Source organism: Musa acuminata, chromosome BXJ2-5 (genome assembly GCF_036884655.1).
Source record: "Musa acuminata AAA Group cultivar baxijiao chromosome BXJ2-5, Cavendish_Baxijiao_AAA, whole genome shotgun sequence".
NCBI lineage: Eukaryota > Viridiplantae > Streptophyta > Magnoliopsida > Zingiberales > Musaceae > Musa > Musa acuminata.
The window spans coordinates 48,176,069-48,190,623 of NC_088342.1; the positions used below are offsets into that span (position 1 = coordinate 48,176,069).

General features: G+C 41.2%; 2 protein-coding genes across 2 annotated transcripts; both read right to left on the reverse strand.

Moving 5' to 3' along the window:
* Nucleotides 1-354: 354 nt before the first annotated feature.
* On the reverse strand, nucleotides 355-2,749 carry LOC135611929 (probable WRKY transcription factor 70). The gene is made up of 3 exons (XM_065107574.1): nucleotides 2,361-2,749; nucleotides 1,544-1,645; nucleotides 355-1,007 (listed from the first exon to the last, which is right to left on the reverse strand). Exons 1-3 carry the CDS (start codon nucleotides 2,714-2,716, stop codon nucleotides 554-556), a joined length of 912 nt encoding a protein of 303 aa, XP_064963646.1. The 5' UTR covers nucleotides 2,717-2,749; the 3' UTR covers nucleotides 355-553.
* Nucleotides 2,750-10,978: 8,229 nt separating this feature from the next.
* Nucleotides 10,979-13,905, reverse strand: LOC135613209 (root phototropism protein 2-like). Its single transcript, XM_065110303.1, has 5 exons — nucleotides 13,760-13,905; nucleotides 13,572-13,641; nucleotides 13,071-13,451; nucleotides 11,781-12,509; nucleotides 10,979-11,661 (listed from the first exon to the last, which is right to left on the reverse strand). Exons 1-5 carry the CDS (start codon nucleotides 13,816-13,818, stop codon nucleotides 11,161-11,163), a joined length of 1,740 nt encoding a protein of 579 aa, XP_064966375.1. The 5' UTR covers nucleotides 13,819-13,905; the 3' UTR covers nucleotides 10,979-11,160.
* Nucleotides 13,906-14,555: the final 650 nt, after the last annotated feature.

The following is a 14,555-nucleotide window of genomic DNA, read 5'->3' on the forward strand; positions in this document are numbered from 1 at the left end:
TCTTCGCTTAATTTCTATCACCTTGTACCCATGGGTGTGGCTGATCGCTTCGATCATTAGCTGAATTGCTGTCGATAAGGTGGTAGGCCACCCATCGCTTGGGCCAATTATTTGCGTTCTTTCGGCTATCTTCACCATGCATCGACTAGTTTTCAACCACCGTCGCAATTAGCTGAGCTTTCAAAACATCGCAAACTTAATCAGTTAATAAATGTTTCGTATAAATTTCTCAAAGGAAGTGACAGTTAACTTTATGATGAAGCTCTCGTCAAGTGAGAAGGGAATAGTTGCATCTTTTGTTTTCTAGTAAGAGAAAAGTGAAACAAAATCACATCTATGATATTCTATCAAGCATCTCAGAATACAAACAAGATTCGTATTTATAAAATTATGTAAAGCATCTTAGAATAGAAACTCGTCATTCAAGTACTATTATTCGTTCTACAAAAAGAAGCATATCAATTGATTATTCACTAGTTAGAATAAGCGAGTTTCATGTCTTCGACCAACTCTAAAGATGCCACTCACTCACACATCGATCAGTTGCTATCTCTTAGTACATACTCTCCACCATCGTCTTCATATATGCATCCAGTTCAAGGGATTCCCACGTTGATTCTAAGTTCAATAACCCATCCTTCATATCAAATGTGCCGGAGAAAACTGATCCTGTCACTTCGGAGGGTAACAGATGCACCAGCTCTTGATCACCGAACAATGGGATGCTACGACTCTGGCTATGGTTGGGCGTGGCCGCCAATGGAGGACAAAGGTGCTGCTCTTGGATGACGAAGGAGCTCGGTCTACGGTGGTCATACGACGCTGCTGAGTTTTCAACAAGTGATTCCATCACGGAAGGGAAGTTGGTCTCGACGACGTTCTTGCAGGTGTGTGTCATGATATAGACTACGAGATAGTTGGGTGGATCTGCATCGCTATCATCCTTTTGCACCGTCTTTCTTGCTTGGCACCCTTGATCTGTGCTGTAAGTGCACCTGAAGTAGCTTCTGCAGAGAAGTGTATATTTAGGATGAACCGATTAGAAATGCATTGTGGAAACCACGCGAGCAGGGAAATTGCATCGCTGAAATCGGAAACATTATGAAATAGAATCATATGGCAATTGCCGTTCACGAGGAGATGTAGAAACTCCCTTTCTGAAGGGGAATTGAAATTCCAACAAATGAGATGAGTCGACAAAAACTCGGCGGAAGAGCTTTTCAGTAATATAATTAATTATATTTGTTTGCATATCAAAATCATTTTTGAGTAGCAATTTTCGTATGAAAGTATATGCGTAGCCTTGTGAAAAAAAAAAGACTTGTATATGTCATATGTCTCTCCGTGTGTATGTTTCGACAATTTTTTTCTCATTCCGGTTCCAATTAATTTCAGTTCAGATTCTCATTTAGATTTAGTTCACGCTGGACCAAACGCTACGTGCATTTTCTTTCTTTCTTTCCAACGCTTCAAGTATAATTTAGGTGGACAGGGGTGTGTATTTTTATGGATTAAAGAAAAGAAGCCAACAATATGAGCTTACCTTGGATGTTTGGAACCGTGGATCAACTTCTGCCCATACTTCCTCCACTGATGGCCATCATACTGGACTGATGTGACTACCGAGTAAGAGTTTTCTTTCCTCCTGCAAGAACAAGTTGAAACTTCCGTGAGCGCTTGCTTGATCCCTTTTTTTTTGCCCTTCTTATTCTCCTTTGAGGTCATAAGGAGATTGTTTCGATTTATATTATCTTAAATGGAACTTTATCACAACCATTTAACTTCCTTCTACATTGAACTATTCGAGATATTTTAGGCCAAGCAATCGAGGTGCGTGACTATGGCAAACCGTACATGAAGGTTGGAAATAGGTTTTGTGAGTGCAGGGGGTCAAAACCCACCTCTAACTAATTCTCTGTGCTATTTCTTGGGTTCTATTCATTTTCCAGATAGAAAGCATTAAGAATTGGTGTGGGGTACAAGTATATGATGTCGTCTCTACGGACACCAATTAGTCTAACAATCTAAAGATTAAAAACGCGTTTCCTCATCGGATGTACTATTGTGACAACGAACCATAATTTGGTAGATGTCAAAGCTGGATGTCCCACTGGTGACAATGAACGAAAGCTGATTCGTAAACCTAGAGTTTTCGCAGAAGCACCTGAGCTCCCAGATATCTAGATTCTCAAAGGATCTAGCAACAAGTACGTAGCTATGTTTCTATGGGCCGGAGAGGAGAGAGGAATAGGGGAGTCGACGCCGGTGAATCTGCCATTTGCAGTAAAACCATATGTGGCAGATTATTTAGCAAGTGGAAGGATGCAAGGATGAACAGGCTAATCGAGTTGATGTTTTACCTTCGCTTGCGATTATCAGGCCAGTCCCCGTCTAAGTTCTTCCTTTTCTCCTCTGAAGAATAACCAGAACCTCTCCGATCATCAACGCTGCGTACATCCAAAGGCGTTGACCAGCAGCTACCGGCATCAGACTGGAGCCTGGAGAGAGCGGAGGTATAGCACTGTTGCATCTCTCTGATCTGAGCCTTAGCAAGCTCCGACCAGCTACAGCCAGGAAGTAACGGCAGAAGAAGAGCCTGCAGTTGGCTTGTGAGCTCATGCGCACGATTGAGCTGCTCTATTACCATCGCGTGGTTGCATGCAGGCGAGAGTAGTAGGCCATGAGCAGCTGTGTAACATTGATCGAGCATCTCCATCTTGGATCTTAAGATGAAGATGAAGGTGCAGATGCAAATGAGGTGGGGATAAGAGATGAGATGGAGCCTCTGTTTGAGGTACCGCAGTTTATATATAATAGAGAGACAGATAGATCCAACCACCGCGACTTGTGGGCAGCAGTTGAAGTTGGGGGTTTGGTTATTAATTAGTTTTATGTGAGTGTATACGGTAGACGCGCGTAGTTACATTACATGGTTATGCATGCGTGATATACAATCGAGCGCTTCTCCCTCACGATGCTGCAGCAAAAGCTCCGGGTTGCGTCACCTCGTTGGATTGGGGGTCCAAGGGCCGGCGTGCAACGGTTCTAAAATGTGGCCGTGGGATATACCACAGCCGCCGGGGACCCATGGAATGTAATTTACATTATTACATGCTACCACCACGGATTGAAGATAAAAATAAATTCTTACGCGGAAGAGAAGGGAGGGGCCGGCCCCTACCACCCCCAGTCAATCATACCACACCACGGTGGTTGTGTCAACTCTTTCTCCTTTTGCAGTCTTCGGTCAACTCAAAGACGAAGGCCGCAGAATGCCTACCCGATCAGTCGGCTACTTCCAGGATCCTGTATTCTGTGCATCGTCTTCCCTGGAGATATATGTATATGCACACTATATAATATTTATAAAAAATAATATATATATATATATATATATATATAATTTTAATTCAGACATCATCAACAATAAAGTCTTGATTGGATGACAAAACAAAGCTATGACATTGCACAAATATTTATTTATTGCACCCAAGTTTCAAGCGGGAATTTGAATAGATTGCTCTCATCTCGTATCATATATTGATAAAGTCTCAGATTTAGCATCCCCCACCTCATGTGGAAGCCAGATTATAGTTTAGGTTATACCGCTTAAGCTTTTACCGGTTGTGGTCAGATTTTATCATGCACAATATATTTATTAGACTGAAAATAGCAAGAACAGTCGTTTGCAATGCCCCGAGACAGACAATTTGAGGGCAAAGCTTACAGTGCAAATTATAGTCCAATTTATCGACTGATATTTTAGGTGCAGTGCCCATCGATGACTTTGAAATCTCAAATGTGCATCGGTGGTGTTTCCAAAAGACTGGTATCCGAACAAGGTACCATCGGATCGATTTCTTCGAATGTTTTTTGTCGATTGTCTGTCATACGAAATCCTCTGATCATAATGGTCGCGTTGAAATGTATCAGTTGACGGGAAACAAGCAGTGTAAAACCTTGAGGGTACGGAGGTAACGCGCTGTTGATCCAAGATGCCGCTCGCTACATTTGTTTGTAATTCAAAGATGACGCGCGAATATTGCTTCAACCACAAGCAAACTAATACTCGTTAGCCACTAATTGGATTTAACATGAATTCACAATAAATCTACACATATTGCCTTCGCAACTAAGCACAAGTATCTATCTATCTATCTATCGACAGATAAGGTAGATACTTGTCGTGCATGGTGCAGATCAAATTAAGCTTTTAGAGGCTGTTTTTTATGGTACTCCAGGCTCCTTATCTAGAATACGAGTCGATCCATGGCATGCTACTAAAATTCTAACATTAATAAATAAACCACAGGTAATAAATGAAGGTTGACTGACATCAACCAAAGAATGGCACACGGAAGAATAGTATGATATATATGGCATGCAACCATATTCGCTTTGATGTATAGCTGGTTTTTATTCGTGGTGTCCGGCCGCGTTCGAGTGGAAAGGGAAAAAGGACGACTCGCTAGATACGCATTGTTTTTGTTTTTGTTTTGTTTCCTGTGGTGGTTCTCTCTCTCTCTCTCTCTCTTGCTCGGCAGTCGGACGTGTTCGGCAGAATCTCCAGTTGACTGCGACCATCAATTCAAGTTCCCCCCCCAGAGGTTGATGGTCATTTTAAACGCCAAAGGCGGCTATAGATGCATGAAGTCGTCCTCAGAGGATGATGTTAGATTATGTCTCAGGACAGCGGGAGGCTATCAGGTCCCATCCGATCGATGTGGTAATCGTTAATATCTAGCGAGGGGTGTTTGATAGTCCAGGACGCTAACCGATAAATTAACTCTGGGGTTCCTTCCGAGTGGATGCATACATGCGTAAACATGCACCGCTGACGAACTCATAACACGCATACATAAATACATAAAAAACAAGCACGTGTACATATTGCATTCATGCATATACCAAAGCGCATAACTATGTGTTGTGGTAAGCATATACATTTATGCATCTACAAGAGGGCGAAGCTATATGTCCTTTGCACTGTGCAGTATTAAATAGTGAAAACAATATGGAAACGATTGTCAATTTTTACAACCATATGACCCAAGTCAAGTCATTATAGCGTAAAATATTTGGTGTTTTAACTAGTGAGGATATGAATGTCATGCATCGGCGTAAGAGAAAGCTAAGGCACACTGGATCCAGCAGGAACTCATGTGTTGCCCTGCTAATTTTAATTTATCTAGTGAAACTGATGCATCTCTCTTCGGTCCTAATGATCTTGCAGGGTTGGAGTTCATTCTCAAAGACAAGCAGAAAAGCTTGGAGGTTCCGGGCTGTAAAGCAACCACAGCTTGCACTATCTTGCAAGCTGACTACGAGGCAATTTTGGAAGCCCTCTATTTTGCTACTGAAGGAGAGCTTCAGGAATGTACAGATTCCCTACCAGCTTTGAAATTACTAAATAGCATTAATTATAACGAGTTGTCACTTACGAAATGTGGTTTTTGTTAGGGAGGAGGAAAAGAAAATTTTTAAAAATCAAAAGTGAACCATAGAGATCAATAACCAAAGACACGTTAGAAAGCGAATGAAAAATATATTGTGGTTTAGCAAATCTAGCTTACATCTACGCAGAAATAAAAAATTTCACAATGTGAGATTAATTATAAAACCCATGAGTTATCTTCACTCGAGCATAAATTTTCTATACACCCTTTCACATAAAGTTTGAAAAATTTATATCTTTTTCTCTCATTTCCTCTAAAAACCCTAAAGAGTACTACTATCTTCAGATACTAAACTCAAGAGCACCAAAAATATTTCTCACATCTTGTTTTCCCCATCAAAACCTAGAGATACATGATATATTTATAGAAGAATCAAACCCTAATTTTAAGGATTTTCTTCTTTTATGAAGATCCCTTTTTGTACTAGAATTTCTTATCTCACTACGATACTAGCTTTAGGAATCCCAAAAATACTTGTTAATCCTAAGAATTTCTCACTTAGTGAATATTTTATCTACTTTTATGTCTCCTTGAAAGAAAATACTTTTACTTTATACTCCTTTGGATCTTCATCACTTATTTTTATTAAATCTTCGACCATCGAATCTTTTGAGCTCTCGTATTACTTTGTTGGGAAAGGATAAGAGAAAAACTTTTAAAAACCAAAAGAGAATCACATAGATCAATAATAAAAAATTCACTAGAAAATCGATACAAAATGTGATATAGTTTGATATATCTCACCTATATTCAAAAATCAAAATTTTCACAATGTTAAATCAATTATAAAGCCCTTGAATTATCTTTATTCAACTATATATTTCTTTCTATACTCTCCCATATAAATCTCAAAAAATTCATATATTTTTTCTCTCCCTCTCTAAAAATCCTATAGTATAATCTCCCTTGACACCCTAGAGAAAAACCCAAGAATATAAAAAATATTCATCATATCTTGTTCTCCCCTTATAAGACCTAAAAATATATGAGATATTTATAAAAAAAATTTAAATCTTATTATGATTCATTATTGAGACATTAGTTCTAGAAATTTTAAAATACTTATCAATCTTATTTTTATAAAAATATAATAAAAAGATATTATTCTAACCCATTTTGGTAGGTCTGAAAATGTTTCTTATATTCAAAACGGTGACGTGCTCAATTATCATCACCTTATAATCATTTTGTCCTCTCGAAGTTAGTCTTTAATACAGAAAGAAAAATGCCACGTTTGTCAAAGGATGCATCGTAGCGTTCAACGGTCAAAGTTGGACAACCGTTGAAATAGCTCCTCTAATGAGAGCAATTGCATACCACCGCACTTCCCCACCTCCCTCTCTCTCTCTCTCTCTCTCTCTCTCTCAGTCACTCTTCGTCCTTTTAGATCAAGTTAAATAGAGGCAACTCGTCGTTGACTACATCAAATGATGTACGTATGTAAGTTAAAATTATACCTCGAGGATGAAAGTATTAATTGCTTCTCCGGCTAGCGCGTTAGCTGATTGTGACAGTGAGGTGACGAAATGTTGCTTTCGTCAGCAACGATGAAACTCGTAAGAAGAGGGACGCGAATATCGTAAGCACGTGATTTGATGGCTCCGCAGTGTTATTGTTGTCCTGGCGGCCGTCAAGCTCGGTGGCGGTTGCAAACCCCGGGCATGTCACTCCACGGCCTCCGCTGCCTCTCATTAGGGAGGCAGAGGCTTTCTATTATGCAACCTTCGTCTCTCCTGCCTCGACTGCTGCAGTGGAGATGATTGTGGCGTTATCTTGGTCCACTAATCACAAAGGTTATGACGGTGGCCTTAGATGATGATGATCTAAATTCTTTTTTTTTTTTTTTTGGTATGTGTGTGCGCTCGCAAAAGATGATCTAAAACTTGGAAGAAGTCCAATGGAAAATAATAAATTAGTTATACATTTATTGTATTTAAGGCTGATAGGTTACATTCAGACCCGAGAGCCCTAAATCCAATATCATGATCACCGAGGGGAAGGGAAAGAAGCTAAGAATACTTGACTCATGGCTGTGTGTGTAATTTTATGTATTAGCGGTGTAATATGCAAATGGGGATATACATGCATTTATGCGAATATAGTATGACTCGTGGTGGGTGCAGATAAGGTAGCAGTCAAAGAGTCAGCTGACATCTTCTCGCGTAGTGGCATGCTCAAGAAAGGTCACGTTTCTAAATCTTTTTTCTTTTAGAAACAAAAACTCGGTTGAATGTTTACCTTGCATCTACTTGTTTCTCGTTATAGAAGATGGCTCGCGAGGGCTCATGAAAGCGAAAGCTGACGCCTACACAAGGTGAGGATGAGAATGAATGAATGACGTCGATGGAGATGACGTGAAGCTCGGCCGATTAATTCGTGTGGTCGTAGCCCAAGATGTCGCCAGCACCTTCCTTCCTGGTCAAATAAGATAGGTCGTCATACGTCCAATGGGAGACGTGTTCACATAACGCAAAAGGCCAGGACAACACGAGTCCTTGCCGTAGAAACTGCGACGTCTAATGGGAGACGTGTTCACATAAGGCAAAAGGCCAGGACAACACGAGTCCCTGCCGTAGAAACTGCTAGGGCAGTTCCTAATTGACCTGCCCTCACGATGACCTGCGCACGGCACCATTAGGCAGAAGGATCCGACGTAACCGACACTCGCCCTTCATCGTCTGCTCCCTCCTTTTATCTTATCTTCTCTCTGCACTCTTTTCGGTTGGCCTTTTGGTCGTCATAGTTAGAAAAAAGATGATAAATTATTAATATAAACTGAGATTGATCATCACGTTCACCTCCAATAACCCATGTATTCCAAAACGAAGGGCACCCAATCTAATCTAGGCAGGTCATCAACAAGTTTTCTAGATGTGATAATACATAATCTAGGCAGGTTCACCACTCAGTTTTCTTACACATGAACATGTTATAATCAAAATACTTTTGGTCCATCAACGCCGACCACTATAATTCACAAATAGAGGCTAAGCCCGTCTTACCAGCAATCCATTTACCTTTTTAGCCTACGAGAGAGAGAGAGCTCGAGGTGGGAAGTATACGTAAGAAAAAAAAAAACACTTGCACGATGGAAGGTAAGCCTTCTTCAAAGTACAGGCCAGGGTGGCAACACCACACCGCATATTACATCCCCACCTCTTTGGTAACAAGCAGAACATCTTCATTTTACTGCACAACTGGTAAGCAATCCAGATTTGAGACGACGTTCATGCTTGTCAGACGTCTACTGGTAATACAATAGCGCTTCACCTCTTATACCCGCTGGTAATCTAACCAACGCCAAACAACTTTAAGGGCCAGAATTCCATGCCATAAGCCACCGATTTACCATAGCAAGTGATCATCTTAGAGAATTGAGATAACTGAATCTGGATCCCTCGTCCAAAATTCATGTTTCTTCTTCTCAGCTGCAAGGATTCATGATGATAAATCTTGAGATATTCACAAAGTATGATTGACAAGAATAAAGGGCAAACTAAATCCACCACATCTATGCATGAAGACCATTTCAAAGAAAGCATTGTCCCTCGAGACCATCCTTAGTTAGCCGTGATATGAAGTCAAATGACTTTTGGCCGTATGTCTATTCTCATTCGCATATGCAGTCATATGTCAATTTTGAGGAAAACCTATGGTCTCAGTATGCAATGTCATTGTACATATGAGATCTCTTGTTGATACGTAATATGCATGAGCATGGAAACATGATCACATATGTTTCTCATAATTCCATTGCATTAATATCATCTCAACATTACTGTTATCTCATTAATATTACATATGGGGCATAATAATAATGCCATTCATCGTTTAGGCCTTCACTCACATGCAATGTGGTGCTTGGCTGATTGTACACTATTATCTCTTTTTAAAGGATTGTGGTGATTACTTTGAATAAGTTCTCAATTAACAACAACAATAACAAATTCATAGAATCCTAATTATTTCGATCAACTACATGAATCTTCTATTGTAATTGAACTATGGAAAAAGTCATATCTTAGTTTACTAGAAATAGTAAAAGAAGTTATGCTTAGAGCTCGTGATATTTTGTCGATCCCCTATGATTTCACTTGGACGTGGGTAGATGGAGCTTTCAGACGTGAGAGATTTCTATCTTATGATCATCCAGAAATGAATAGACCATATTCTGTCTATGATTCCACTATACCCTCTATATTTTTAATATGATATACAAAATATTGCTTATGAGTTTGTATATATATTTTGGATAAAAATAAAATAAATGCAACGTCCAATGTGGCATTTGAGCTTTTGTTTCTTTTGATATACTTTAAAATATTTTATATGCTATTGATATATTTTGAAATACCTCTTATGCCTTTGAAATATTTTATACGTTATTAATATTTTTTAAGAATTTCCTCGTATTGGCATCATCATATTCTATCATAAGTTTCGTAATCCCTTCTTTGATTAAAATCTATAGACCATTCTTGACTATAATATTTTCTTATCTTGCTCTCGAAACTTTTTTTTGTATATATATGTACTTGCCACAGAGATCAAACAACACTCATCATAGTTTTCAAATATAAATCCAACTCACCGCATTCTTCATCACAATGCCCCCATCTATGTTAAGTTTGCATTAGCTATTTCTATGTTTTGACCAATCAACAGTAATATGATACTTCTCTCCTACTCCTTCCTATAGTTTCACCTGATTGACCCTCATCTCAGTTCCTAATTTTTCAGATCATCCACATCCAAAAGCCATTTGCTGACAAAGCTCTTGGAGTCAGGACGTCAATATAATCATCATCCTTCCCTTCTTTCAACTATATACAATTACTTCATAGAACGTACCGGTGGACCTCTATTTCACCTGATCGACCCTCATCTCGTTCCTAGTTTCCATATCATCCACAAAGCCATTTGTTGACAGTGCTCTTAGGGCCAGAACATCAACGGGAGTCATCATTCTTCCCTTCATTGAGTGGCATCACTTCGTTCCATCTGTGTTTAGATTTGAATTGGATGTTCAATATTGTTTGAAATAGGATTCATATTTCTCAGCAAAATGTCACATGAAGAATAGACTATCTATATTTCTCACGTAGCTAGCTAGCACTGGGGATTTTCAGCAATGTACATAGCAGTCAAGTGAATCTGTTAGTAAAAGGTCGCTTCGTGACAAGAAGCTTGCACAGAATCGTCAAGAATGGGATGATGGCTTTAATAACTTTCTTTATGTACAAAATGTATATTTGAATGAATATGTGGAATGATTTTGCTCGCGAAAAGAGCACCGATGCTCTTGTTTCTTCCGTTTTCATTTGCGAGGAAGGACACAGGAAACTCAAACTTGGACCTAACATTGGGCATAGTGGTGGTACAATGCAACCATAATCTATGAGATAGCATCAATGATGCTGGTTGTCTGCTTACTCTTTGAGTTGATTGAGAAATATAGGTTTCACATCAAATCCGAAGAACATAAAACGAGTTTTGATTAGCTTCTTCCTATTAGACCTATGTGAAAGGTAGAGCTTCTCATTGACACACTGGAAACACTATAATACAAGCACAAACCGAAAGATCTCGAGCAGACATATACACCACAGCAATAGTATTGTCCAGAACGATACCAGCACTAGTAAAGCACTAATTAACCTTATCAACACAAGATATATACCACAACGGTGGATATCTCCACTTGTTAAGATATCGAGAACCTCCTCCTCCTGGGTTTGGTCACATCCACTCCGACCCCATCGTCTATGTTGGAAGTATCCTTGGATCCTTGCTTGAAAGGATTAAGCTTCCCAAGCGTCCGAGAAACTGAGGAGAAGAACGAGGTCTTCTTGCTCCCGATCTTGACGCCGCTTCCCTCTCCTCCTCCTCCTCCTCGTTGTAGCTCCGACACGTACATCTTCATCTTCGCCAGCTCCGATCGCAGGGTCTCGTTCTCCCTGATCAGCGAGACGTCGGCTTTCAGCCCTTCGTCTCTTCCCAACGTCACTCCCAGTGCTCCAGCCGCTGCCTCCCCGTCTATCCCGCTCCTTAGCTTCAGTTGATCATAATACAGCGCATGGAGGACAATCTGCAGGGGAAGCCGCTTGTTCTGCGACGCATGGAGCCGGGCCTCGTACGACAGCTTCAGCGGGTCCATCACACTGCATACCTTCTCCCTCTCGATCTCAGCCAGCCCAGGATGCGCCTGTGCAATATTTTTATCCATTTGAAATTCGAGTTTAATTAGCTTTGTGTTGAAGTCAATGCTACAATATCAATATATATATATATATATATATATATATATATATATATATATATTACCTTGAGATAAATGTCGACAGCGCGATAGAGATCGTCGTCGAAGCGGCGTGCCGACTTGGGGAGAGCTCCCGCAATACCCGCGAACTTGGATACCGAGAGCTCCTCGTCCGTCGCGATCTCCCCTACGAAGCCGTCCACCGTGCGCGCAACTTTCTGAACTGCCGCCGAGCAGCAAGCGACGCCGCCACCGCCTCCGTAGAGCGCCGCACCCCCGCCACCAGCCTCCCTTTCCGCAAAGCTTGCCACGATCCGCCGTGCGCTGTCCAGATCCACGATTCGCTCGCCGGAATAGTCCAGAGAAACAGTGAGGAGGTCGGCGACTGTCGCCTGCTCGAGAGAGGCGGAGGCCCGCTGCTCGAGTTCCTGCCGGCAGGCCGCGGAGGCTTCGAGGAAGAGGGCGGCCCGGAGGAGGCAACAGATAAAACCGACGGGGAGGGGGGCGTCGGGGTGAGGTGGGAGGACGTGAACGAGGGACTCGAGGAGACCGCACTGCCGGATGCGGGCGTCGCCGCTGTGGTTGGAGGCCGGGGCGCCGGAGGAAAGGGGAAGGAGTTCGGCGAGGGACTTCTCGGCGTATACCACGACGGCGGCAGCGAGGGATTTTGGGGCGACGCCGCGGGATTTCATGGCGGAGAGGATCTTCTGGAGGGAAGCGGGGGCGAGAGCGGAGAGCTCACCGGCCCACCAATCTGGCGGGGAGCGCGTCGGGATGTTAGCCTCGTTAAATGCCTTGAATAACGAAAACAAAAGGTTTAAAAATGATCCGTTCCTGAATTAATTAACATAATTGAGGTGATGAAGTTTCTATTAAAGATTTTCCGAAACCAAAATAATAAAAAAAAAAGTCACATTTTCGAGAGCCAAGATATCTACCCTTTACCTCAACAGAAACTTATAGATGGATAAACTAAAAAGAAAAGCTAATCTGAAGTTGATTCAATCAAATTTTCTAAAAGAGATATTAAAGATGTGATGCGCACACGTGTATTATCCAAGAAAAACTCCACTCGACTCTTTTAATCTTGGATGTATTATCTACTGAAAATGGGCTTCTTGAGACGAAAAGTAATCTTACATGTGTATACTAGTAAAGAAAAACAAACACTCCAACAAGTTGGTATGTAGTTGTGGGATTGGTTGGCTTAGATCTTTCTGAAATATACTCTGTGACATCTTTAAAATCGATGCATGAGTTTATCTCTGGAAGAAACAACAGAAAAAGGCAGCCACAAGTTATTAAACTGCATCATTTTTCTGGTTGAATGAATATATATCAAGAGCAGAAGAAACCTTCAAACTGATAGCATCAACAGAGCGCTGCACGATCCGGACCTCCTCGGCCATGGGGAGGAGGGAGCCCTCGCACGACCGGAGCAGCGCCACCGCCCCTGGAAGCGTCTTGACCGCCGCTTGGTTGATGAACTCCTCTGCCCTCTCTGCTAAATTGCCACGGCTGTAGTCTTCCGTCATCTGCAAGTACTCCGCCGCGCATCGCAGCGCCGCCACGTTATGCACCGAGATCTCGAAATTCATGCCATAGCAGAACTTGGCCGCCTTCTCGAACACCTCCGCGCCGCCAGGCATATCGGAGAGATCTATGCAGCCAAGGTTCGCCCTCTCTGACTCCATCACCTTCCTTCTGATGTAACCACTGTTCGCCACGAGCATGAACTGCATCAGATCATGTCCAATATCAAAGGGGGCAATAATTCTTCTATAAAAAAAAAAAAAAAGTTACAAGTCATATATAATTGTAGTTGAAGAATATAGACCGAGAAAGATTTTACGTACCTTATGGAGCCGAAAAGTGTCGTCGCCGACCTGGACGATAATGTCGCTTGGGATATCTTGGGACAATACCCTGGAATTTGGAAGGAGTAAAGAATCGATGATGAACGGATTAATAGATGAAGACCACTGACCACGGATAGCAGGACGAGTACTAGTTCTACATGGGGAACAGAGAGAAGAATTAGTACCATTGGCTGGTCTTTTCCATGGCTGCACAGAGACGAGAGCTGGGGGTGGAAGACGCCATGACAAGCACAAAGCTGAACTTCTCCCCCCGGTCAAACAGGTCGACCACTGGTTTGCGTGGATATATAGCAGCTCACTTGGAGACTTCTTAGCCATATCTTAGATCCAAAATTTCCTCTCTTTTCTTCCATGTAATGGTGTGTCTCTTTTTTCTTGTTTTGGTATTTGGAATCCGTCGCTTCCAAGCTTCGATCATCTTGTCCGATTGGAGGAGTGGCTGCGGTTGCACTGACTGGCCCCACTCGCAGCCCACTTCACTTGGTTGTGCTGCACCCGGGTCACAATTTTCTTGTTTAAGAATGCAACTTTTTTTTTTTTTCTTCTCGAATACCCGGAATAGAAAATTAGTCAATCAAATACGAAGAATTAATTCAAATTCTGAAAAAATATTAATGTAAACGATGATAATGATGATGATGACGATGACTAATAATAATAATCTAATGGAAGATAGATACACAATAGTAATATCTAAAAATAAGTCATTGATTTTGTAGGTGAGTCTTGACTAATTCAAGAAAGAGCATAAAGTAATTTTTTTCACCCAACATAGGTGAGAAACTGAGCAAAATCTAGTAGCTTTTTATTCGAATCCTAGGATAACATTGATGTGATAACTATAATAATTTTTATCTAACAATTTAGTTCCCAACAATAACGATGAGAGTTTAAACAGTAATGAGATGCATGGAATACCTTGAACATTTATCAGTAATGTGATGATATATCAGACTAGCC

Excerpts from the sequence above, each read along its gene's own strand:
- LOC135613209 (XM_065110303.1), bottom strand. The coding sequence starts at position 13,818 with ATGGCGTCTTCCACCCCCAGCTCTCGTCTCTGTGCAGCCATGGAAAAG. Across the intron at positions 13,452-13,571 it reads ACACTTTTCGGCTCCATAAG|TTCATGCTCGTGGCGAACAG; the intron begins GTACGTAAAATC and ends GATCTGATGCAG. Across the intron at positions 11,662-11,780 it reads CTGTCGACATTTATCTCAAG|GCGCATCCTGGGCTGGCTGA; the intron begins GTAATATATATA and ends AATATTGCACAG.
- LOC135611929 (XM_065107574.1), bottom strand. The coding sequence starts at position 2,716 with ATGGAGATGCTCGATCAATGTTACACAGCTGCTCATGGCCTACTACTC. Across the intron at positions 1,646-2,360 it reads CCTGATAATCGCAAGCGAAG|GAGGAAAGAAAACTCTTACT; the intron begins GTAAAACATCAA and ends TTGTTCTTGCAG. Across the intron at positions 1,008-1,543 it reads CACGGTTCCAAACATCCAAG|AAGCTACTTCAGGTGCACTT; the intron begins GTAAGCTCATAT and ends ACTTCTCTGCAG.